Source organism: Ptychodera flava, chromosome 19 (genome assembly GCF_041260155.1).
Source record: "Ptychodera flava strain L36383 chromosome 19, AS_Pfla_20210202, whole genome shotgun sequence".
In the NCBI taxonomy this organism is placed as follows: domain Eukaryota; kingdom Metazoa; phylum Hemichordata; class Enteropneusta; family Ptychoderidae; genus Ptychodera; species Ptychodera flava.
Genome location: NC_091946.1, coordinates 33,611,237 through 33,638,713, shown reverse-complemented (window position 1 = coordinate 33,638,713; position 27,477 = coordinate 33,611,237). Strand labels below are relative to the sequence as shown.

The following is a 27,477-nucleotide window of genomic DNA, read 5'->3' as shown; positions in this document are numbered from 1 at the left end:
CACGAAACTATAGCAACCGAATTTATGCAAATATATAAAAATGGACTGCCTACAGAGCTTATAAGGCAGTACGCGCCTCGAAAGTGAAAGACTTGAACTTTTGCTCAAATTTTCCCACAATGAAACTTCCAAAATCAAGAATAAAAATTAAGGGTACACCGTGCAATGGTTTGTAATAGAGAAACATATTATCTGACATTTATCGATATTTGAAATTCAAAATGGCCGCCATCCCTGTGTTTACTCTATGGGGAAAAATAAAATTCCTGATTTTTAAACTAAGACGGTGCATACTTTTCTTACTCCAAGAGCTTTAAAATGAGCCCCAGCAAGTAATAGATCAGATCATTAAAAATTTGAGAGTCTGAATATCTGTCCCCGATCTACCTTTTACATTCGATTAGCTTTTAGGATGTCTATACATACATACATACATACATACATACATACATACATACATACATACATACATACATACATACATACATACATACATACATACATACATACATACATACATACATACATACATACATACATACATACATACATACATACATACATACATACATACATACATACATACATACATACATACATACAATGCAATACCATGTGTATTTATACCACTTCTGTTCTGTAATTTATTGAATTCTCACGCAAACATTTTTACAACAGAGGTCCACTCAAAGGAACTGTAAGAAAATACATTGCAAGGGTCTCTGGCGTGGCCTAAGTTGTCTCACTTTCATTAGATTTGAGTTCATTGCACGTTTCACAATTTGCATTTTCATCGGTACTGGCGGTCAAGTGTTCTTCTGCAAAGAAGGAGAGAAGCACAAGTGAATAATAACGAATTTAAATTGAACCTAACTTTAGAGAATTTTAAAGCCTTATTTTCATTTATGAGTGTGCACATGTGTGTGCCTGAGAGAGAGAGAGAGAGAGAGAAGAGAGAGAGAGAGAAGAGAGAGAGAGAGGGAGAGAGAGAGAGAGAGAGAGAGAGGGGGGGGTAAGGGGGGGGGAGGGGGGTTAGACAGCTACGTATGGACATACCAAGGTTTGATGTCGATGGCAACATTGGCTCTCCGAGCACTATACGGCCACACTATTTATTTCTTTGTCAATAACACACCTGGATAGCTATTTTACCCTGAATCTCATGGCAAACAAAGTTATTGTATCAGCTCTAGATCTATTGACTGTAAAGTATTATGCGTTCTGCAGTATATTTGGTTTCTGTTTTCAAAATACTGTTTCCTTATATTTCCCGAATCGGAACGGTCTGCGTAATGTTTTAAACTTGTCAACACAGTCATCTCGTGAATTTGTAGGTGATAGTCGACGATAACATAGCATGTTAATCGATGTCCCGATTTGCAAGGCCAATATTTTGCATTTCAAATACGTTAGGGAGACGAACAAAAACAGAAGTTGCTTAAGGTTGAATTCGCCTCGGGGACAGATATTCAGACTCAAAAGTTTTTCAATATTCATTTGGCCTACCACTTGTGGGGGGTTCATTTTGAAGCTTATGGAGCAAATAAAGTTTTTGTCAGCTACGTTTTGTGAAAACTATAGAGATAATTATAGAGATAACACAGGGATAACGGCCATTTTGAATTCCAATATCGGTAAAATTTTTGGTAATTTCTTTCTCTAGAACCAAGACTTGCACAGTCACACTTGATTTTTATCTTTGATTTCGAAAGAGAATGGTTGAAAGTTTGCTTAAGGAAAGTTAGAGCAAAAGTTGTGGTCTTTCACTTTCGAGGCGCGAACTTCCTAAATGGAACAAGAGTGCATTTGTAAATCCCAAACAAATCGTCACTTGCTACTACCACCATCTAGATTAGACTGTGACATTTCGCGTAAGAATAGTGGGAGGAACAAAGGGGTCGTTCGATTTTATTTGTCATATGTTTTGAAGATGACAAAACTCACTTTTACTTGCTTACTTTCCTTTCACAGATAAAACCCAAACGAGCCGAACAGGGATAATCGTTCCACCGTCCATCCAAACTTGACCAAAAATGCGCACAGTCCTCAATCCCACCGGCATTGTTAGGTTCTCCATGATTCCAATTGCTGTATTTCAACTTCATGAACAGAAAGAGCGAAAGACACAATTTAATGCACATCCTAAGAAATACATTTTGTCACGACATGAAGAATGCAAAATTGTGTGTTTATTCACAGAAGTGAAATTAACTAAACGTCGTGTAGTGAAGTACCGTAGATTTAAGTAGATGTTGGTTCAAGATAGACTAACCAGCTGGGATCAAACAAGAGGTTAGATGACGCTTAACTTTCATATGAAAGCCATGACAACCGCTTTAGAAACACTTATTCAACGTCAGTGTAAATAACAACACAGCATGTGAATTGATGGTGAAAACACACAAATAAATAGGTGTGAATACTGCTTTGTACCTGTGCAATACGAGCTACCTACATTGTTATATAATTACTACCAGGAGTTCGCAGAAAATTACCACAAACGTCAGGTAACTTTCAACCAGATTCCATTTAAGGATAAGCGTAAGCCTACAGTATGACAGTAAATATAGAACGACTTTCATTCACAATATTAATTTGATAAGTAAGATGTTGCGAGCGGAGATATATCAATATCCATGAAGACAAGTGGTATAGGAATATTAGATAGAAACTACTTTTATTTAATTTGATTTAAATAAACAGTTTAAAATGAAGGATGTTTACTCACCGGGGATCCATCCGCCCATACCCATTTACCTTCTACGTCAATGTCAGTTAATCCGATCCATAAATGGTACACGTGACGCGTGAACCCTACGGACGCAAACAAAAGTTCAATTCTATACCGCTACACTTCATCATATTTTATCTCACTTATTCTTTTACTTAGAGTGATTAATGTTCCATATGTTAAGGGGGGGGTCGTCGGAACTGCGCATGTGCGACTTTCTTGTTTAAGAAATTCAAGTTAATGTATTTCATACACTATATATAAATGCATAATATCAACATAGCTGCAACATTTAAATTTTACGATGTACACCTCAGATGAAGTGTTTACATCGGTGGTAGGGGTGCCTAGCGACATTTGACCACCGCCTCCCTTTACGGTGGCGTTGCACATGACATTATATTTTGTTCAAAATTACTTTGTCCGCAAATATTCATTCCATGTTCATTAATTGGTTTATCCAAGATTGAAATATTGGTTGGATTCACATTTGGCATGACAATCAGTCGTAAGTTGGGCGAGAATTAAAGTATGCAAATTTATGGAAATCAACCTATTTCCTGGCTTCTTTTTCCAATTGCAAAATTTCAAAAACACTGAACTCCACTTTGTCTGGAATTCACATTATATTCTTTAAATACTATTTAACAAAACGACAATTTTGTTTGGCGATAAAATTCTTACATTTAATTATAAATGAGGGTCATTTCAATTTTGCTGAATATGATTTTAATTACTTTTTTTGAATGTCAGTTTTCCGATCCCTGCCATGAGAAAGGGAATGGATAAAGTAAAACAAAATTCTCTGTTTTTTACATTTACTCTTCTTTCAAATGAGATATTAAATTTCATAATTCATTTTTAAAATTATACAAAAATTGAAGTTTTCTACGCGAAATATGTTACAGTACCCCTTTATACCTCAAGTAAAGTATTGCTACCATACTAAACTCTAGATTCTCTCCCATTTTGACAATATATAACATGAAGTGGGTTTCCATTTAATTCTCGGTAAGAAATATTGTTTTGGAAAAAGAGTGTGCAACGCCACCTTAAGCTCCTGTTCCTCAGCATTCTTTATTCACTCCGAAATATCGTTGCAAAGTTATCCTTCTCAGTCTTCCCTACCTTTAAGGAATAAATTTTCTTCAGCGTCATCGATAATGACCAGAGTACTGCCCGTTGCTTGACACACTGTTTCTGCTTCTTCAAACGTGTACTGGTGATAATCATATATGTAGTAGCAACTCTGCCGAAACTGTATCCACCCAGACGGACATCCTGTTCTGGTAGAGTGACAAGCTACAGGTGCGGAAATACAGAACGAAGAAGCATTACCTAACACCCATGATTGGTGCCGGCGTACAGCTGCAGGCAGTTGTGGACAACAATGGAAAGTGATGGCATCATTTCGTAGACTTGGAATGGTTTTAAGTGATGTGGTAAGCTCTCTCTCTCTCTCTCTCTCTCTCTCTCTCTCTCTCTCTCTCTCTCTCGTAACTCTTAAATATAGTCTTTACATAAATTTTGTAACAGCCTAGCTTGAATGGTACTGTAGATGCGAAATAATCGCTCCGAACTAAATTACTGTGGGATTAGTTCCTCTGCGCAATATTCATACGACAGAAGAGGTGGCGACTGTACTGTGCTAATTTGCGAGATTTTGACTGAATTATCAGAAAACCTAGAAAAAATATGAAAAAAATATTATACCTTATGGTGACTATGCGTTCAGAAGGGCTATGCTACGCGTACGCGGCGTCCACTTACCACCTGACAAAGACGCTATACGTATCGCAATAGCGTGTAACTCAACCTCTCTAATAATAACAGTACGACGCGCTGCAAGGAAGACTGATTAAAAAGTAAGAGAGTCATCAGTTGTTCATCGGGAAGACTTTTTTATTTAAAGTCAACAGTGTAAGAAAAATTGAAACTTCGATAAAACTAAACCTACTTACCTGCCGTTAGAATGACACTGGCTAGCAGACACGATGCAATAATATTCATCTTCATCATTTTGCAATTTCAAAATGACAATGGTTCGAACAGGTTCACTAAAAGAGAGAAAAGCCTTGAGTTAGTTACTTGAGTGACATCGTCTTTTTCATACATTTTCAAACAATCTTATTTCATACCAAAGGCCAACATTTGACACCGCGTTTGTATGCGGAAAGGGCCAATTGAGAGAGAAAAAATTATTCATGGGCGCTACCATCAGAATCCCCATAATTCCTAATCGATTTCAGCGGACGTGATCCGAAGAGTTTGTTGCGTTAGGGAGTTCACAGGAGGCCAGGCTCTAGCCATTCTACTGCGCCAAACTCTGCAATTGCACTCGACTCCGTAACTTACTGGTTCAGAGTACAAGAACGCCCGTGGCGTATTTAGATCAGAACTTGAACTTGAAATTCGCTGGGCCATTGAATAAAAAACTTGGTTTTTGATCGTTTTTGATCGTTTTTGATCCTGCAAACTCAAATAGAAGCCGTTGGTTTTAAAATTTGTGGAAAAAGTGTTACAAACATATAATATTGGTGAATTGAAAACAACTGACTGTTGAATGGTAATTGGCAAGTCAGCACCTGCTCACACGTCATAAAAGTCAATGTCGCTTAAAAATATTACTCCTTCGCCGAGCTTCAGTTTTCTTGCGCTACCACACGGTTAGAAAACTAAACTGTACAGACGAAGAGAACAGACGCACACAGGTAATTTACTGACACTCTGTGATTCCTTTTCCAAAGATTTAAGTGTACGTCAGCTTATGATTCTTGCTGGCAGAACTATTCACTTTATGAGTACAGCTTCAATACTGGTTACAGTTTACAATTCCTTGCCTTAAATTCTGGCAATGTCAAAATTGTCCCTGCCAGACACTTTTCCTCCGCTTTCCGGGAATACAGAGCTGTCAAAACGGCGTTAAAACTGAATGCATTTTTTTTAGCATTGGTAATTTTGCCTTTAGCAGAAAAGCAAAGACGCACTGATTCGAAAGCCGTTTTTCTTCGTCTCTCCGATACTTTCCTCCGCTTTTCAGGTACACGGAGCCGTCCATGATATTCCATTGTAACATATCATGATAAGTCATACAAGCTGGCAATGCTTACCTTCTGTACGTAGACAACCGACTTTATGAATGATTAGCCAGTCACCGTTGGTTGACTGACTCAACAGTCGAGAGTCCACGAATTTATCGAGAATTGCAGTATCTAAAAACTGACATGATTTACTTTCGCAGGTATTTGAATAAATATTTTTCTTCCTATGAGGGTGGCGAGGGTGGATGACGATAGAGTAAAAGTGGAAAGCTGATATGTCAGTTCGTGATTGGTTGGTCAGAGACTCCTTCGTTGTAGGCGAACCTGCTAGAAAGCTTTTTGCAGACTTTTCCTGCACTTTCATCACAATTCATCCACAAATCCTTGCAGGGAAATTCCCAGTCGAAATTTTAATCTCGCGAATCAAGTTGTTCAGTTGATGGTTGGTTTTTTACTAATCAAGGGTGTTCGTTATCGGTTCTTTATCAACTATGCTGTGGTAATCAACTGGTTCGCCCAAGGGCAGTGTCCTATCTTCCATTAATATATTCTTTATATTTGCACTGATAATACTGGTATTCACTAGGGTAGTCATCTTGTGAAGTTTGCGGACGACAGCGCTTTACTTTGCGTCCATAGTGGGGAATGGAGGGGGGGGGGATCTGATTATCACCATGGGCCCATGCTCGGTGGGTTCATTGACTAATGTCATCATTTTTTCCCCTATTTTAATATTTCAAAGACAAAAGATGTTAATATTGGTTTAAGGAGACATGGACGCTGTCCCGAGAACACCATTATACATAATGAAGAAGCGGAAATTGTTTTAACTTATTCTTGCCCTCGTTCCACTTTTCACAAAAAATTGAAAGGGGATTCCAGCACTGTGAAAAGGGACGGCATTTTCAAAGAAAAAGTAAGACCTCTCGGTCGAAAATAAACATTCTACGGACACAATTGTAGGTGTACCACAGAGAACTCGTTCGTCTTGTACAAGATGCAGGTGCTCAGGAAAACTCGCTCAATTTTATCATGTAATGTTTATGTTTTTTCCTCAGAGATTTTACTCCCTTTATGTCGTTCAGGTCATTGTTTAAAGTATTCTGCTTGCAGGTCGAACCGACACAACTTTTCCTTTATTCCAACACAGTACATATTTTAAATGATTTGTAGTTTGTTAGTGTACTTATGTATTATGCTGGTATTTCATGCTGTATGTATTTTTGAGTTGCCATTTAATTGCCTAGTTTTGGGATGAATAAAGTAATGTTGACTCGAACAAAATAGTATTTTTAGTGAACGTGAAAATTTGTTCAATAGTAAATTATGGCAGTTTTGTTGATCTAAATGTACTTTAGCTGGCATTAAATGCAAATCGTAGTCATTTCGCAGAATACAGTATCGTTAAAAATAAAAACAAAATCACCGATAATGTAGTGGCCATGCCATTCTCTGTAAGAGGAGTAAATATTTAGGGAAGGTGAGGAAACTGCTTCCCTTGTCGCCAAGATATTAACGGAAGAGCCTTGATTACCATAAGGACTTGAATATGAAGTGTCACAGTCTTGAATTTCTCACATCGAACGTATATTTTCCACCTAGTACCGAGTGACACGAACAGGGTTTTATGATATAGATTTATGCTGTAATATCTCCCACGTCAGCATTTTACACGTCAGCATCTTAAATTTAAGAAAGTGGCGCGATTGTACACATGTACAATGCGTGATGTTTCAAGGTGACAATCCAGGTGGCAATAAAAGTGCCGACAATGACTGTAAGTCTGCAGAGTCAACATATCATGCAGAGTCAGCATTTCGTTGTATCACGAGATGGTGTGTCAATAGAATACAATGTGTATTACCGTTAGAGTAAAGGTAGATTGCGTAAGAGAGTAAGCTTAAAATTGTAATAAATGAGAAATGACATTCATTCAGGGGGGAAGATGAGAGACGATGAGAGACGATGATGAGACAGTTTAAGCTGTAACTCGGGCTGAGTTCCCGTGCAGTAAATAAAGCCATCAATCTCAATTCTACCAGCGTGTTCGTCTTCAATTACACAAGTATTACGGTTCCGTGGTACCTCGGATATCTAGTAAGGATTGGACAATATACGAATACTGTTCGCAACGGACAGCTTGAGGCTATTCCCCAGTAAAACCCAGAGTGAAGCAGGAACAGAGTTGCGACACTGTATATATAAAACGCGACGGCGAATGTCACATTCGATGTGTTTTTAAGTATATTGATGTCACCTCTCAGTCTCAAGTCGGAAGGAACAACAATCAAAACCATACCAACTTAACCATAGAGACAGGTATCCGCACTCCTCCCCTGTCGTGCCCGCTGCACTCTGAAAGCTATGTCTCTCTCCATTTTTGACTATTTATTCAACAATTCGTAAAACAAACGTGCGGCAAAATGTTGCAAACCAACTTTGATAGACAAAGTTCAAACTGTTGGTGCGCCACAAATTGTTGGTGTGTCTCAAATTCTCAAAGTGACACAAGTCACTTTGAGAATTTGAGGAGTAGAGTTCGACGCTTTTTGATTGCCTTTCACAAACGAATTGCTTAGGAAGAAGGTTTTAAATATTAGAAAAACTGCGTCAGCCGTAATCCATCTATCTATATCTTGGAAACTGGAATCGGAGGTTGTGAACGTAAAGGATCAAGTAGCAGAACGCACAGTTGCCTCCCGAACAGTCGTCCATAATCGTTATAATATTCTACCAATACATTTCCACATTTCATACATCGTACTCACTATTGTGGGAGATTTCCGTGTATCCTCACTTAGTTTTTCCTCCTTTCTGACCTCAGGGAACTCAGTCTATAATGTTTTCTTTACGTTAATTTGTTTGTTTGTTTGTTTACGAATACATACCCCCAATAAATTCATCCGTTTAATGTTTCAGCTATGTTCTTTTTTACTCGTGACGAGACTTTTTCGTATATATGGTCGCCAATGTGTATAAAAAAGCGCGTGAGACAACGCAGAGAAAATACATACATACATACATACATACATACATACATACATACATACATACATACATACATACATACATACATACATACATACATACATACATACATACATACATACATACATACATACATACATACATACATACATACATACATACATACATAAATTTTCATTCGATGACGTACGAATTCATAATCATGTGTTTTTAATGATTTTAATGAGCTGATTTAATTAAACATTCATTCAATAAATCTACAAATAATCACTCTAAGGAATCGCCCAAAAGCACTACTCGTAACGGTCCCAAGCATAGGCTGACGTGTGTCCCGTTCATTCATTTTGAGGTCGTTGCTTGTTGCTGAAATCAATTTTAAGCGATTTATAATTCGAAATATCAAGATGGACCTGTCTGCCCAGCGGTATCCTGTTACAAAAGAGAAAGGCACAACATGGTTAAAATTCAATTGAACACGATAGAACACCACACCAAAATGTACTTTTGTAGGCTTTACATGCATCAGAGAGAGAGAGAGAGAGAGAGAGAGAGAGAGAGAGAGAGAGAGAGAGAGAGAGAGAGAGAGAGAGAGAGAGAGAGAGAGAGAGAGAGAGAGAGAGAGAGAGAGCAATATCTTAATATGCCAAAATTTGTCGCTATTACAATATTGCTAGCTGTCCGAATACTAACATAAAACCATCGCAATCATAATTAAGGTTACCATTTCGCATAATATGTAAAAGGTAATATTAAATTTTCTGAACACGTTTTTGAAGTAGACAATGCTTCAGACTCTCATGAGGATACGTTCAAAATGAGACATTTTTGGACCATACTCGGCCTCACAGAATTTTTAAAGAGACGATGTTCTTCGAGATTTCGAGTCGACCAGGACAGAATTACCACACATAGCAGAATATTGCTTTCTTTCGTTGCAAACCTTAGATAAATCATTGCGCACCAATACAATTTCCCATTTCAGTAAGTTTTCGATATCAATCCAAGAGTATTTTAAGTCACGAGAACTGAGACCGAACGAAATGACGTTCAAAGATGGAGGAAGAAGGGAAAACTCACATTTACTGGACAGCAGCTTTTTCGCAGATAAAACCCCTAAGAGTCGAACACGGGGTGTCATTCCATTTGCCATGCTGATTCGAATAAAGGTGCGCACAATGTTCCCTTTTACCAGCATTATTAGGTTCACCACGCATCCAGTTACTGTATGTCAACTTATTGGAGGAAAGAAACACACACAATTAGATGTTGCTGGGAGGCACCTGGTATTACTCAAGACACAAAGAACGCAATATTCTGTGCCCTACACCGTATAATATTTGTGACACCATGCGGTAAACTTTAGAATCAATTATTCCTGCACGATTACAAAAAAACCAAAAAACCGTAGAATAAAATTCTTTAAAATTATTTATTCTGTACATGGACATTATCTAGGGCAAAACCTGGTACATTTTGTGCTATCTTGTTCAATGGTGTACATTAAAAGAACGTTTACTCACCGGGGATCCATCCACCCACACCCAAACACCTTCAACTTGAACGTCAGTTAATCCAATCCAAATATGGCGCTTGTTGCGTGTAAATGCTACGGACACAAAGTGGTTCAGGTTTGTTATTTCCTCTCTCATCTTAATTATTCGCTTACTTGATTGTTAACAATTCCAGCACACTGAACTCTATTTGCGCACCCCTCTCTATGTACTGCGATCAATTGTTGTACTTCAAGTTCAACTTTCAGCTATGCGTCCGTCTTACCTTTCAAGAACAGATTTTCATCGGCATCGTTAATAATGACCAGAGAAGCACCCATTCCGTTACACACTTTTTCTGCATCATCAAACGTGTACAGTGGATAATCATACACATAGTAGCAACTCTCCCCAAAGTTTATCCACCCAGCCTGGCAACCTCTAGGACATCTATAATAGCAACCTACAGGTGTAGGAATGTAAAATGAAGATGTTACCACGACTGGTGTAGGAGAATCAAGCGATGAGGTTGTTGTTATCACGCATAGCAGTCTACGTAGACAGGAATCTGATGGCACCGTTTTAGGCCAAGAAAAATAAAAAAGTTTGTTTCTCATCCCAGACATTGTGCAAAAATGATGCGGTGACGCGGTTTTTTTTCTTCTCAGTTTTTTATTCTTCAACCAACAGGAGCGCACAAAAAAACATTAAAACGACATAGGAATGCACGTAGAGATAAATGCACAGCATGCAGCGTTGCTTTAGTATTTTTGTATAGCAACAATTATGTGGTACGTTTGACTTTCAGTGCAGCAATGCAGAGTTTTGACAGCTTAATATAACAGTAACAGTGACATATATGTACAGTTCTGAATGGAATGTTGGTGTCAGTTATTTTGTTTACAGTTCTGTTTTATACAGTACTATGTTATGCACTATCGTCGCGTATTTTTGAGGTTTTTCCTCATGAGCAGAAAAAAAAGTTGACGCGGCGGGTCTGAATTGACGTGCGTGAGGATGAGAAACAAACTTTTTGTTTTTCTTGGCCTTACTGCGCAGATTTCAAAGTGGTAAACTGTTGAAAACTTTTGAGTTCAAGCACCTCTCTCACCCCCTACCACCCCTACCCAACCTGTCTCTTTTCCTTCCCTCCCTCTCTCTCTCTATTTTCTACCTCTTTCTCCCTCTACCTCCGCATTCTGCTTAAAATTAATTTCTCTTACACAGTGAAGTTTCAATTGTACATTAAGTGCGAGATAATTTTCCGAATCAATGGCATATAAACGTTGAACTCCATTGTAAGCACCGTATTTACATTCTCCTCTTAAAAAGGCGCCCTTCTCAATCCCAGGTTCTCGCATTAGCGAATGTGTCAACAGCCCATTAACAGTTTGTCATTCTTTTGTTTTCCATTGAATATTTCATCAAGTAAATAATATTCGTATTAGATAAATCTGATAATCTGATAATTGAGTGGGGGCTTTAAAATGTTCATAGTGCGAATAAAGATACTGCATAACTGTGAAATGTAATGATTTTATTTCATGTATTAGAGGTAAACCTACTCGAAGCAAAATGTGGTGAGGCAGCATAACGATTCGGAGTTTTAAATCCTCGATACTGTCTGCTTGCAGAACGAAATAACGCCGGCATTGAAACCAAACATACAAGCATCAAACGATTGGCAAATCAGCACAAATTATGATAATCCCCGTAACAACCTGGTAAACAGGAAAAACCGCAAAAGAAAAAAAAATGTCGAATTTTTTCCTCCCAGCTGATGCAGACGACAATACTGAACTGGGGTATGCAACCCATAAGAAGGGAACTTTCAACTTTTAAAAAGATTGGCCTACTCACGTGCCGCCAATGTTGAACTGAATAGCATACTGAATAGCATACAAGTGACAATAAAAGCTATTTTCATCATTTTGAAATTTCACTATGACAATGACCCGACCTAAAAGAAAGAAAAGCCATGAATAGGTTGGAATTACTAGTGACATTGTAGTATTTCCAAATGTTTTGTTTCATGTCATATGTCACTGTTTGCCCCGCAATCGATGAAGGTCTTTTTTCTGGACGCGATCATCAAAATCCGACAGCTCATGGCTGTTACTGATCGCAATTTCAAATGATGTTTTCTAGGGGTATACACAAATCATTACGGGCGCCACTTCACCATGTAACACTATACATTATCTTATTTCCGAACGTGTGACTTCGTAACTTCCTAAGGTTTGACCCTTCGCGACTGGAAATGCACCAGACAAACGAATTTAAAACAACTCCAAAATTAATTTTATCTCAAATATTGGTCGTTGGTATTTAAACATGCTTGGGATCACACATTTCAAAGACAAAATGTTACTTTAAACAGACGAATTGAAAGCTACTGATACATCCATGGCTGATCTGAACTAAACCATCAGAAGAATCAGCACTCGGAACGAGTAACTTAACCGCCATTTTCCCCGACATACTTTGTTGGATAACGATAAAAGAGACAGTTTTGAAGATTTCACCTGCATACAGCTCCTGAACATGTTATTCTTGCCCTATCAAACGCGCAAAACCTGGCCTATTACACATACTTACGAGATGCACAAAGAGCTTTCTATCACAGAGCAAATACCTTGTCTGGAGGGCTGTCGCCTTTCTTAGTTCATAGGTCATCCTAGTAGGCAAAAACTATTCATGACTGAAGCTTCAACATTGATTAAAGTTTACAATTTATCCTTGCCATTTCGAATGATGTTAAAATGTCTCTGCGACACTTCTCTTTCTTTTCCCGATGAACAGAGCTGACAAAACGGCATAAAATAAGAGTAGATTTGACATGTTTTGCATCGATTCGATACTTTTGCCGCGACTACTCCCAGTTATCAAGAGCAAATACAAAGACTTCAATAATCTTTTCTGTTCTCATACTCTTGAAAACAGTTCTTCGCTGTATACGAGCCATCGATGCTTACCTTTAGCATGTAGACAAACCAGTTGACCAATGTTAAGTCCTCTTGATTAAGTGAATGATATTCCACAATACGCGAATATATCGAAAATCGCGATATCTAAAAATTGATATTATTTATTTTGAAGGGTATTTGAATAAATATTTTACTTCCTGAGAGGATGGACAGCACTGTAGTACTTCGACACCTTGGATAGCAATCAGATCCATTTATGATGGGTGGATCGGTTTATGAATTACAACATTTTGTCTTTTGGGGGGCTGCGTTGTTTTTACTATGGTATATGGTTGCATGTATTTCCTTAAATTCAATATCTTCAACGTTTTACAAATTTGGCTACGGATGGGCTACATTTGACGTGGAAGTTAATACGTCGTTGACAAGTCGTGACGGACCTTTAAAGTTCCTTTTGTTAATGTTTTGTCTCAGCTTATCACAGACGACTGTGCTGAACTGGGGTATACAATAGGGTTTACTCACGTGGTGCTAGTGTGGTATTGAATAGCATACATTTCTTTCGTTATTAAAATTCACACAAGAAAAATACGTGACAGGATCTCTGAAACTCTGGCATAAATACTATTTCGTCCAATATACATTTCCGCTGGACAAGTTTTCACGTGCAGGCGACAACTTCATGACTTTTCGTCCATAAATGTAATCAGACAGAACGACAAACAAGTCAAGTTGAAATTTACACAGTGGTTAATTGTAAATACGTCACTCTGAACTGTGGAGAATGCTTCATTATAGCTCATTTGTTGATCTAGATAGTTTAGCTGGTCGGAATTCACTTACAAAAGTCACATGCGAATAATTCGTTACAGGGTCTTTGAAATTCTGACATGCACAGATATTATCTCTTGCAATATACTTTTCCAGCGGACAATGTTTCCCGTGAAAGCGAAAACTTCACTGTATGAATGTAACCAGACAAAACGACAAACTAAAGGTTCTGAAATTTACACGATGGTTCCCCTGGAAATAAATTAATTATGGACGTTTGATGTTCTCGCAGCTGGTTGTACTTAAAGACAGACCCAATGGTCGGGCAAAATCTACGGTTGTCAACATTTCTTGATCGCGGTGATCATATCGACATATCCAATAATAGAAGTATGGTGAATCTGAAATTAGGGCAGCCCTACACTTTTACAAGAAGAGGAGTGAGATATTCAACTTCAAATTGTGCTTTCCGTAGTTCTTTAATTCGATAAATGACCGAGAGACCATCTCAGACTATCGCATTCTCTGTGTCTGAAGGACATTGTTATTCAAACCTTTCAGAAGCTGATACATTGATGAATACTGATCCAATTTTCAATTTCGCTTCGTTTTTGCTTCAATTATTATCAGATAGTAACTCCCAATTAGGATGGTAACCCCACACTCGATCAAATATTATATCAGATTTTTGTTCTCGCAGAGACCCCGCTGTATATTCTATTAACCCCAGATGTATATACAGTAAGGTATATCAGTGAAAGAGAAAGTTCTCTTAAAACCATATAGACTATTTGTGGAGTGTATAATTGTTTTAAATGGATTGTTGCGGAGCAATGTTAATAACAGTGCACTCTACTGCTGACCAACAGTTGAAATCAACTATATAAATTACATGGTTTAATAAATATCATTGTTAGTCACTGAAGCTTAAATATTCATAAATTTTTCTTATTAATATGTGGTTGTCATTTAATTGTAAAAAACATCACCCTATTGTTGACATCGTTTCAATGCTGTGAAGCAAAAGACTGGTACCAATTATTTGTGCTCGCTTGTCGATTTCATACGTCATCATTGGTAGCTACGGTACGCACTGGTAGATTATTGTTTTTGTCCGTTCAACCATAGACAGTTAAGAAAAAACCCACTCCTCTGTGTATAGTTAAAGGGCGCTTTTGTCTTTTTTATAATCAGGAAAATAAAAGTCAGACTAAGAAAATCGCAATTTTCCCCTTGGAAAGTTTGAGATCTGTACAACATGTTTGAGCACCATTAATAATCACGCTTTCCAAGGCCGAAAATCTGTCATCATAGCCTATTTAATCTTAAAACCTAACCGTTGTATGCTATTTTTACGTTCACTGGTATACCCTTACCTTTTTAGAAAAAATCGCCACCGCCATGTCTAATTTTCAGCTACGTATCCAGTTAGTTTGGTCATGATGTGATGTGTACATTAGAGTTTGACCCTTTGTCTAAATGTACATGCGACGTGGCAAAAATACACTTTAAAGGCCTGAGTTGGCACCATATTGTCTGCTCAGAAAGTTTGCCCACAAGATTACAATTTCAATGGAAAACAAAAGGCTACCACACCTCCATAACCCTCCTACAGACTAGAACAAAGGCAATCCCAGGGATCGCGAAAAGTGCCTTTAATGAAGCAGTGCCAATAGTCAATAAGCCGAGTGTCTAATTATATCATACCACTGTATCGATAGCGCACATGCAGCGATCTGATTGGTCGAGACGTGGAAAGAATCGTGGTATATTCGCGATATACCACGGCTGGCACACGTGCGAGCTCTCGGCTTACCAAAAACATTCTTTGACGTTCCATGCCTCAATAGCAGTATAATGTTGTGATAGAAAAGCAATAAATCACACCCAGCGACGGTATACCGGTCTGTTTTGACCAGTTCACTTCATACTTCCAAACTCCAATAGATTTGAGCACACACCACCATTGTTTCATAAGATGGCAATTCTTGATGTTTTTAAGCAACATACTAGACTTGGTTCAAGTCTGTGATTTGTGAATGTTTGAGTGGAGTGAACGCAATGATTTGTATTTTGCTTTCATGAGAAACGCGCGCGTGACTTGAGTGGACGCTATGAGTGGGGTGAAAGCTATACAGGGGAGTTTCACTCGGCAGAAACTAACTCACTACACTGCGCAGACTCAAAGGTAATGCGTTCAATGGCTGGGAAAACCTCGCCTGGGCTACCAAATTCCGAATAGGTTTGTACGAAATATGAGAGAACCAAGAGAAACTATTATAAATGATTTTTTTTTAATTTACCGACTTGAACAAAGTCTAGCAATATACTTATCAAACTGTACTTTTCTTTGTGATAACATAACTTGAAATTTTCCTTCAGAAATTCCTTGTTACTTTTCAAACATTCATTCCTAAATATATCACTAATATAAAACAGTGTTCAATGAAATACTCTGGTGTTACACTCTGGAACCAAATCCCAGAAAGTATAAGGTCTTTGAGATGTAAGTCAAAAGTTATCTCTTGTTTATCTGACAGGTTTCTTCTCCCTCATGTATATTTTCTACCACAAAGTTTTATAATTTATGTACTTACATTGATATAGAATTTATTGATTTCTTACTTCCACTCCATAGTGGGGGTCTGATTATCATCATTGTCCCGCGCTCAGTGGGTTCGTTAAATTAACTAATACCATCTATTTTTTTCTTTTTTTTAATATTTCAAAGACAAAATATGTAATTATTGATTATAGGAGACATGGACGCTGCTCCGAGAACATCATTATACATAATGAAGAAGCGGAAATTGTTTTAACTTATTCTTTCCCTAGTTCCACTTTTTATAAAAAAAAACTGAAATGGGATTCCAGCACTAAAACCATTTTGAAAAAGGCCGGCATTTTAGAAGAAAAAGTAGATTCATTCGATCGAGGTTGATATGAAGATCTTATCCCCGTTTTATAAAACGTACATTGAAAACGTTTCTATTTTATTTTTCTTTTATGTGCTGGATGAAAGACCTCTCGGTCGAAAATAAACATTCTACGGACACAATTGTCGGTGTATCATAGAGAAATTGTCGCCTTATAGAAACAGGTGCTCAGGAAAACTCGCTCAATTTTATCATGTAATGTTTATCTTTTTCCTCAGAGGTTTTACTCACTTCAGGTCGTCGTTTTAAGTATTCTGCTTGCAGGTCTAACCGACACAACTTTTCCTTTATTCCAAAACAGTGCTTATTGTAAATGATTTGTAGTTTGTTAGTGTATTTGTGTATTATGCTGGCATTTCATTTGTATGTATTTTTGAGTTGCCATTTTAATTGCCAAGTTTTGGGATTAATAATGTAATGTTGACTCGAATCGAATAGTAATTTTAGCGAACATGAAACTGTGCTTAATTGTAAATTATGGCAATTTTTTAGATGTAATGTACTTTAGCTGGTATTAAATGTAAGCTAAAGTCGTTTCGCAGAATACAGTATCGTTAAAAAATTTTAAAAATCGATAATATATTGGCCATGTCATTCTCTGTAAGAGGAGTAAATATTTAGGGAAGGTGAGGAAACTGCTTCCCCTGTCGCCAAGATATTAACGGAAGAGCCTTGATTACCGTCAGGACTTGAATATGTATATATTAAACGCGACGGCCCGCAATGAATCTTACATTCAATATGTTTTTAAGTATATCGATGTCACCTCTCAGTTTCAAGTCGGAAGGATCAACAATCAAAAATATACCAACTTAGAGACAGGTATCCGCACTCCCCCTGGCCCCTTCGTGCTCACAGCACTCTGAAACCTATGTCTATCTCCACTTTCGACTATTTATTCAACAATTCGTAAAAGAAACGTCCGGCAAAAAGTTGCAAACCACCTATGATAGACAAAGTTCAAATTGTTGGTGTGCCACAAATTGTTGGTGTGTCTCAAATTCTCAAAGTGACACAAGTCACTTTGAGAATTTGAGGAGTAGAGTTGGAAACTGGAATTGGAGGTTGTGAACGTAAGGGATCAAGTAGAAGGACGCACAGTACCCTCCCGAACAGCCATCAGTAATCGTTGCAATATTCTACCAATACATTTCCACATTTCATTCATCGTACTCACTATCGTGGGAGAATTCCGTACATCCTCAGTTAGTTTTCCCTCTTGTCTGACCTCAGGGAACCCAGTCTATGATGTTTTCTAGATGTTTATTCGATTTTTCTTGGTTTGTTTGTTTACGGATATATAACTCCAATAAATTAATCCGTTTAATGTTTCATCTATGTTCTTATTCGTGACGTAACTTTCCGTATATATATATATATATATATATATATATATATATATATATATATATATCGCCAATGTGTATAAAAAAGCGCGTGAGACACTTAAATAACGCAGAGATCATACATACATACATACATACATACATACATACATACATACATACATACATACATACATACATACATACATACATACATACATACATACATACATACATACATACATACGTACGTACATACGTACATACATACATACATACATAAATTTTCATTCGATGACGTACGAATTTATAATTATGTGTTTTTAATGAGCTGATTTAATTAAACATTCATTCAATTAATTTACAAATAATCACTCTAAGGAATTGACCAAAAGCACTACTCGTAATGGTCCTAAGCATAGGTGTGTTCATTAATTTTGAGCTCGTTGCTTGTTGCTGAAATAACCATTCTTTCAATTTTAAGCGATTTATAATTCGAAATATCAAGATGGACTTGTCTACCCGGCGGTATCCTGTTACAAAAGAGAAAGGCAAAATATGATTAAAATCTTAGAATTGAATTGAACACGATACAACGGCGCTAAGATGTCGACTTACTTGCCGAAGTAGACATTCAATAAGGTACTGTAACATCATACTAAAATGTACTTTTCAGGCTTTACATCAGAGAGAGAGAGAGAGAGAGAGAGAGAGAGAGAGAGAGAGAGAGAGAGAGAGAGAGAGAGAGGAGGAGAGAGAGAGAGAGAGAGAGAGAGGGGGGGGGCGCAATATCTTTACATGCCAAAATTGTCGCTATTACAATAATAGCTCTCCGAATACTACATGAAAATTCTTTTTAAACTATCGCAATCATAATTAAGGTAACCATTTCACATTATGCAAAGGATGATATTAAATTTTCAGAACATGTTTCTGAAGTAGAAAATTATTCGAACGCGCATGACAGCACGTTCAAAAAGAGACATTTTGGACCATACTCGGCCTCACAGAATTCTTATCGATAAAGAGACGATGGCCTTCTAGATTTCGAGTCGACCAGGACAGGATTACCACACATAACAGAATATTGATTTCATTCGTTGCAAACCTTAGATATCATTGCGCACCAATACAATTTCCATTTCAGTAAGTTTTCGATATCAATCCAAGAGTATTTTAAGTCACGAGAACTGAGACCGAACGAAATGACGTTCACAGATGGAGAAAGACGGGACAACTCACATTTACTGGGCCGCTGCTTTTTCGCAGATAAAACCAAAACGAGTCGAGCACGGATAGTCATTCCATTTGCCATGCTGATTCGAATAAAGGTGCGCACAATGTTCCCTTTTACCAGCATTATTAGGTTCACCAGGCATCCAGTTACTGTATGTCAACTTATTGGAGGAAAGAAACACACATAATTAGATGTTTGCTGGGAGGCACCTGGTATTTCTCACGACACGATAAGGGAGCGTTCAGTTTTTACGGCCTGGGGGGGGGGCGGCAAAATCTTGTCGCCGGTGTTCAAAAAAATATAGACCCCCCTGCATTTTTTGTGAAAAAAAGATGACCCCCCTTTGTCAGACGAAAAAAATTGATGACCCCCCCTGAAAAATAACCAAAACCCTTATGTCAAATTTACCGCATGGTTTGGATTTGAACTCCGGTACGCGGCGCACTTTATTCGTGTAGCAGAGATGCCAGTGCACAAACTTCTCAGCCACATCCATTGAAACGTCTGTTAATTAGGACGACTGTAAGGCAATTTTTAACTTCATTTCCATAGACAACTCATGTCCATGGACATTGTATAAAGTAAACTTTATTGGAGTGGTTCGCCGAAGGCAGCCCTCCGGTTAAGAGGGTCATGGGCCATTACGTAAAGTCAACTTTATTCTAGTGGGCCACCAAAGGTGCCACGCCGTAAAGAGGGTCGATCATGGCTATCGCATAAAGTAGACTTTACTGGACAGGGCCGCTGAAGGCGTGCGGCCATTACCATTATTCAGCGCGTGATCCCAGGGGTCCCTCAAAAATGTTTCTAATACAAGCCGCGGCTTCAATTGGGAATTTTACGGCACGATTGCCGTGGGGTATTACATAAAGTCAATTTATTGTAGTGGGCCGCCGCAGGCGGCCCGCCGGTAAAGAGGGTCAATCATGGCCATTGCATGAAGTTAACCTAATTGGAGTGGGCCGCCAAAGGCATCTGCCTGTTAAGACGGTCATGGGTAATACATAATGTATATTTATTGTAGTGGGCCGCCAAAGGCGGCCCGCCGGTAAAGAGGGTCGATCATGGCCATGGCATAAACTGAACTTTATTGTTGGTATTATGTTTTTGAAAATGTGGTGACCCCCCCTTTCCTACCGGTGAAAAAGCGATGACCCCCCCCTTTGCGGATTCAAAAATTACGATACCCCCCTGGATTTTGCCGGCCCCCCGGTCGTAAAAACTGAACGGTCCCTAAATACTCTGTACTCTACACGGTATAATATTTGTGACACCATGCGGTAAATATAATCAATTATTCCTGCACGATTACAAAAAGAACAGCTAGAATAAAATTCTTTAAAATTCTTTATTCTCTACAGGGACATTATCTAGGGCAAAACCAGGTACACTTGGTGCTGTCTGGTTTACAAGTGTACACTAAAGAACGTTTACTCACCGGGGATCCATCCACCCACACCCAAACACCTTCGACTTCAACGTCCGTTACTCCAATCCAGATATGGCGCTGGTGGCGTGTAAATGCTACGGAAACAAAATGGTTCAGGTTTGTAATTTCCTCTCTCATCTTAATTTTTCGCTTACTTAATTGTTAAAAATTCCAGCACTCTGAACTCTATTTGCGCACCTCTCTATGTACTGCGAACAATTGATGTACTTCAAGTTCAACCTTCAGCTATGCGTCCGTCTTACCTTTCAAAAACAGATTTTCATCGGCATCGTTGATAATGACCAGAGAAGCACCCATTCCGTTACACACTCTTTCTGCATCATCAAACGTGTACAGGGGATAATCATACACATAGTAACAACTCTCCCCAAAGTTTATCCACCCAGCCTGGCAACCTCCAGGTCCCCTATAATGGCACCCTACAGGCGGAGGGATGTAAAATGAAGAAATGTTAGAATTACTGGTGCCGGAGAATCAAGCGACAGGGTTGTTGTTATCACGCAGAGTGGTCTACAAACACAGGAACCTGACGGCACCATTTTATTGCGATTTCAAAGTGGTAAACTGTTGACAACTGTTGAGTTCACGCCCCTCTCTCACTCCCTTACCACCCCTACCCAACCTGTCTCTCCTCCTTCCCTCCCTCCCTCCCTCTCATCTCTCTGTCTGTCTCTCTATTTCTACGTCTTTCTCCCTCTACCTCTCTCACGCATTCTGCTTAAAATTAATTTCTCTTACACGGTGAGGTTTCAATCGTACATTAAGTGCGAGATAATTTTTCCGAATCGATGGCATATAAACGTTGAACTCCATTGTAAGCACCGCATTTACATTCTCCTCTTAAAATGTTCATAGTGCGAATAAAGATACTGCATATAACTGTAAAATGTAATGTTTTTATTTAACGTATTAGAGGTAAACCTACTCGAAGCAAAATGTGAGGCAGCATAACGATAACGAGTCTCAAATACTCGATCCTGCGTGCTTGCAGAACGAAATGACGCCGGCATTCAAACCGACTGGCGAATCAGCACAAATTATGAACATACCTGTAACAAGTGGTATGCAGGAAAAAACCCCAAAAGGAAAAAATATTGAACTATTTCGTCCCGGCTGATGCAGACGACAATGCTGAACTGGGGTATGCAACCCATAAGAAGGGAACTTTCAACTTTAACAAAAGTAACTCACGTGCCGCCATTGTTGTACTGAATAGCATACAAGTGACAATAAAAGCAATCTTCGTCATTTTGATATTTTAATATGACAATGACCCGACCTAAAAGAAAGAAAAGCCATGAATAGGTTGGAATTAATAGTGATATTGTAGTTTGTCCAAGTATTTATTTCATGTCATGATCATATGTCAATATTTGACCCTGAAATTGTTGAAAGTCTTTTTTCTGGACGCGATCATCAACATCCGACAATTCATAGCTGTTACCGATCGCAATTTCAACAGATGTGCTCCGAAGATTTGTTGTCATAATTGATGAATTCTAGGGGCATACACAAATCATTGCCGGCGCCACTACACCATGGCACACTATACGCTATCTTATTTCCGAACGTGTGATTCGTAACTCCCTGTAGACGGTGCCAGTGACCAAGGTTCGACCAGACCAACGAATTTAAAACAACTCTAAAATATGTTTATCTCAAATATTGGTTGTTGGTACTAAAACGTGTTTGGGATCATACATTTCAAACACATGATGTAACTTTAAATGGGCGAATTGAAAACTGCTGATACATCCATGGCAGATCTGAACTAAACCATCAGAAGAATCAGCACTCGGAACGAGTAACTTAACCGCCATTTTCCCCGACATACTTTGTTGGATAACGATAAAAGAGACAGTTTTGAAGATTTCACCTGCATACAGCTCCTGAACATGTTATTCTTGCCCTATCAAACGCGCAAAACCTGGCCTATTACACATACTTACGAGATGCACAAAGAGCTTTCTATCACAGAGCAAATACCTTGTCTGGAGGGCTGTCGCCTTTCTTAGTTCATAGGTCATCCTAGTAGGCAAAACTATTCGTGACTGAAGCTTCAACATTGATTAAAGTTTACAATTTATCCTTGCCATTTCGAATGATGTTAAAATGTCTCTGCGACACTTCTCTCTCTTTTCCTGATGAACAGAGCTGACGAAACGGCATAAAATAAGAGTAGATTTGACATGTTTTGCACCGATACTTTTGCCGCGACTACTCCCAGTTATCAAGAGCAAATACAAAGACTTCAATTAGGAAGTCGTTTTTAGCAGCTTTTTATAAATAAAACTTTTCTGTTCTCATACTCTCAAAAACACAGTTCTCCGCTGTATACGAGCCATCGATGCTTACCTTTAGCATGTAGACAAACCAGTTGACCAATGTTAAGTCCTCTTGATTAAGTGACTGATATTCCACAATACGCGAATTTATCGAAAATCGCGATATCTAAAAATTGATATTATTTATTTTCAAGGGTATTTGAATAAATATTTTACTTCCTGGTGGGATGGATGGCACTGTAGTATTTCGACACCTTGGATAGCAATCAGATCCATTTATGATGGGTGGATCGGTTTATGAATTAACAAAATTTTGTTGGGGGGGGGGTGGGCTGTGTTGTTGTTTCTATGGTGTATGGTTGCATTTATTTTGTTAAATTCAAAACCTTCAACGTTTCCAAATTTAATACGTCGTTGACAAGTCGTGACGGACCTTTCAAGTTCCTTTGTCAACGTAGTGTCCCAGCTTATCACAGACGACTGTGCTGAATTGGGGTATACAACCCTCAGGAAGGTAGCTTGAAACTTTCAGAAAGCTGGGCCTACACAACTAACAAAAACTGGGCCAACTCACATGCTGCTAGTGTGGTACTGAATAATATATATTTCTTTCGTTATTAAAAATCACACAAGTTCTCTGCAAATCTTACATACAGTTACTGTCTCGTTCAATATACTTTTTCAGTTTTCATATATAGGCGACAACGTCCTGGCTGTTCATCTATAACTGTAACAAGACAGAATGACAAACTAGCCTTACTGAAATTACACGATGCTTAATTATAAATATGCCATTCTGAAAATTTGCAGAATGCTTCATTGTAGCACATTTGTTGATCTAGATAGTTTAGCTGGTAGGAATTTATTAAGAAAAGTCAAACAAGAATAATTCGTGACAGGGTCTTTGAAACTCTTAGATATACAGATATTTCCTCGATACTTTTCCATCGGACAATTTTTCCCGTAAAAGCGACACTTCACCGCATGAATGTAACCGGACAAAACGACAAACTACATGTAAAAGTTCTGAAAGTTACACGATGCTTCACCGGGAATAAATTAATCATGGACTTGTAGAATGCTAAATTACGACGCATGTGTAGTTCTTGCAGCTGGTATAACTTAACGGCAAACTCGGTGGTTGGGCAAAATCTATTGTTGTTACCATTTCTTGATTGTGGTTATCATATAGACGTATCCAGTAAAAGAAGTATGGTGAGTCTGAAATGAGGCATGCCCTCCAATTTCACATGAGGTATACAAATTCAAATTGTGCCTTCAATAGTTCTTGAATTCCATAGATGACTAAAAAACCATCTGTCTATCGCATTCTTTGTGTGTGTGTCGGAGGGGGGATGCTACTAAGTTCGATCCGACCAGCAAACTTCAATTTCAACAAGTCGGTGATCGAGAGGAACGTTTGAAACAAACGTTATCGAAATTTTATTCTGTTCAGTGGGATTGCAGCATATGAGGTATTAAGGGAAATTTGACTGGTAAAGTTTAGAGTCATATGACACAGATTGCTGCCGGAGATTATTAGTGTATAGGGGACACGGCACTTAACGGTAAACTAAGGCAATACATACGATGAATGTGGATTAAGTATTCTTCACAACACTCTACTAATTACCGAACCGATTCCACATTTGAACACTCGTACTTTAGCGTGGAAAATTTTCCTGAATTGAAGTTAGTTTCCCATCTCTCGGCAATTACCGACTTTAGCACTTGTCCGAACATTTAGTTCCGTCATCTGAACATGCATACAGCGCTTTATGACAGTAAATTTTCTGTAAGCTACACAAATAGCTGTTCTCTGGATCCTTATGATCTATTCAAACCTTTCAGAAGCTGCTAGATTAGATGAATACAGCTCCAATTTTTAATTTCGCTTCGTTTTTGCTTCAATTATATCAGATGGCAACGCCCAACTAACATGGCAACTCCACACTCGATCAAAATATAATATCTCAGATTTCTCTTCCTGTAGAAGACTTGTTGTATATTCTATCAATCTCAGATGTATGTACAGTAAGGTATATAAATGAACAAGAAAGTTATTCAAAGCCATGTAGACTATTTATGGAGTGTAAAATTGTTTCAAAGGGACTGTTGCAGAGCAATGGTTATTAACAATCCAATCTACCTCCGACCAACAGTCGAATTCAACAATATCAATCAATCGGTTTTATAAATATCATTGTTAGTTATTGAAACTTACATATCCATAAATTTCACTCATGAATATGTGGTTCTCATTTAATTGTACAAAAATACCCTATATTATTGACATCTTCATTATGCTGTGAAGCAAAAACTGGTACTGTTTATTTGTGCTCGCTTGTCTATTTCATACGTCACCATTGGTCGCAAGCGCTAACCCAACAACATCAACACACAATGTGCTGATAGATTGGTTTTGTCCGCTGAACCATTGACACATTGAGGAAAAGTCCGCTCCACTGTCTATGGTTCAAGGAAACGTTTGTCTTTCATACGATCGAGGAAATAAAATTCAGTGGTCTACACGAATATTTCTTTCCGATTTGACGTGTTATGCCTTTGAAAGAGATATTTGTCATCATTCTCTATGGTAACCATATAGAAATCAAATTATCGGTCTCACAAAAAATAGAACGATGAAAAACGCAATGTTCCTCTTGGGAAGTTCATGTTGGAGATCGGTACCACATGTTTGAAGACCATTAATAATCACGCTTTCCGAGGCTAAAAATCTGTCATCGTGGCCTGTTTAATCTTAAAACCTAACCGTTGTATGCTATTTTTGCGTTCACTGGTATACCCTTACCTTTTTAGAAAAAATCGCCACCGCCATTGCTTATTTTCAGCTACGTATCCAGTTAGTTTGGTGAATACACTTTAAAGAAGCAGTACCAACAGTCAACAAGGCGAGATCAGTTTGCCTGATACGGTATCTATTATTATATCATACCAGTATATTGATAATTCAGATGCAGCGATCTGATTGATCGAGATGTGAAAAAAACCGTGGTATATTCGTGATATACCAAGGCCGGCACACGGGCGAGCACTCGGCTTGATCAAAAACCCTTATTTTTGACATTCCATGAGTAAATTTCAATATACTGATATGATATAATCGCGATAAATCAAAAACAGCGACGGTACGGTTTACCCCTTGGTTTTGACCAGTTCACTTCCTATATGCACTCACTATCGCTCGTGCTTAGGGACTGGTCAGTTTCTTCAGCCTGGGGGGGGGGCGGTGGATTCATGGGGGGGGGTCACCCTGTTTTTGACTTTGGTGATAGGGGGGGTCACCATGTTTTTGAAATGCCCAATAGGGGGGTCAGTGTGTTTTTGAATTTTGACACAGGCTCATCATTGCCTAAAATGCTAGTGTCAGCCACAAATTTCATCATTCAGTTGTATTTTTCGGCGCGCCCTTCGGGCGCGTAACTTTAATAATCAGTCATATTTTTCAGCACGCCCAACTTTAACATATCAAGCATACATACATCAGAGATGTCTGTATGTTCAATATTTTTCAGCGTGCTCTTCAAGTCATTACTTTAATATATCAGACATTTTCAGCATGCCCTTCAGGTGCATGACTTTAATATACAAGGCATATATATCAGAGATATCAGGATGTTTCATATTTTCGGCGCGCCCTTCGGGCGCCATACTTTAATAAATCAGAGATATCTTGATGTTTGCTCAGTGAAAGTGTACCATTATGAAATCTGCATTTCATATGAAAAGGATGACAAATTCCTGATACTTTTCTGTTCTCTCTATGAGAATTCAGTATGAGAAAGCAACATGCACAAATACAATATATATTTGATACAATGACTTATTTTAGAGATAGAAAAATGTTGTGAACAAAATAACAGTTAAAGAAGGCAGTTTTTGTCATTATTAGCTGTGCTTTTATGGTTTCAATGTTACCAGAAAAGGTCCTCTCAGACACTGTATACATCAGATTTGGCTAAAAAAGCTCTCTATGGCTCCTCAGGAGATTTAATAGGATGGTTGGCAAGTCTTAACACCCATCAAAATTTTTAATTCACTGCTTTTTCCTCTTTGATATTAATGATTGACATCCATTTCAGTACAACAGTTCAGGACACCTGGTTAAGCATAGAAAGTGTGAAATACATTCACAGCTCATTCAAAATACAGCTCATTCAAAATGTACTGTATTCAAACTTTAAGATTGACACTTTGAAATTCCTATCTTACAACTGACATGTCAACAATTTCATTAAAACATAGAATGACTATTTAAAATATAAATCGAAAATG

General features: G+C 38.2%; 2 protein-coding genes across 3 annotated transcripts; both read right to left on the bottom strand.

Annotated features, from left to right (window-relative positions):
• Window positions 1-632: 632 nt before the first annotated feature.
• On the bottom strand, window positions 633-5,888 carry LOC139119362 (perlucin-like protein). The gene is made up of 6 exons (XM_070683150.1): window positions 5,842-5,888; window positions 4,693-4,788; window positions 3,860-4,033; window positions 2,729-2,814; window positions 1,945-2,099; window positions 633-818 (listed from the first exon to the last, which is right to left on the bottom strand). Exons 2-5 carry the CDS (start codon window positions 4,748-4,750, stop codon window positions 1,947-1,949), a joined length of 471 nt encoding a protein of 156 aa, XP_070539251.1. The 5' UTR covers window positions 4,751-4,788; window positions 5,842-5,888; the 3' UTR covers window positions 633-818; window positions 1,945-1,946.
• Window positions 5,889-8,991: 3,103 nt separating this feature from the next.
• Window positions 8,992-24,585, bottom strand: LOC139119334 (perlucin-like protein). Of its 2 annotated transcripts, none has more exons than XM_070683101.1 (6): window positions 23,252-24,585; window positions 22,088-22,175; window positions 21,139-21,315; window positions 20,885-20,970; window positions 19,452-19,606; window positions 8,992-9,189 (listed from the first exon to the last, which is right to left on the bottom strand). In XM_070683101.1, exons 2-5 carry the CDS (start codon window positions 22,143-22,145, stop codon window positions 19,454-19,456), a joined length of 474 nt encoding a protein of 157 aa, XP_070539202.1. In that variant the 5' UTR covers window positions 22,146-22,175; window positions 23,252-24,585; the 3' UTR covers window positions 8,992-9,189; window positions 19,452-19,453. The 2 variants fall into 2 exon arrangements, with proteins under 2 accessions (XP_070539202.1, XP_070539201.1); XM_070683100.1 differs by lacking the exon at window positions 8,992-9,189 and adding an exon at window positions 18,516-18,742.
• Window positions 24,586-27,477: the final 2,892 nt, after the last annotated feature.

Bases quoted from the DNA above. Each gene is read 5' to 3' on its own strand.
- LOC139119362 (XM_070683150.1), bottom strand. From the start codon at position 4,750: ATGATGAAGATGAATATTATTGCATCGTGTCTGCTAGCCAGTGTCATT. The intron at 4,034-4,692 runs GTAAGTAGGTTT...CCGCACCTGTAG, and splicing joins CAGTGTCATTCTAACGGCAG to CTTGTCACTCTACCAGAACA. The intron at 2,100-2,728 runs GTGAGTAAACAT...CTGTTCATGAAG, and splicing joins TATGGGCGGATGGATCCCCG to TTGAAATACAGCAATTGGAA.
- LOC139119334 (XM_070683101.1), bottom strand. From the start codon at position 22,145: ATGACGAAGATTGCTTTTATTGTCACTTGTATGCTATTCAGTACAACA. The intron at 21,316-22,087 runs GTGAGTTACTTT...CTCCGCCTGTAG, and splicing joins CAGTACAACAATGGCGGCAC to GGTGCCATTATAGGGGACCT. The intron at 19,607-20,884 runs GTGAGTAAACGT...TCCTCCAATAAG, and splicing joins TGTGGGTGGATGGATCCCCG to TTGACATACAGTAACTGGAT.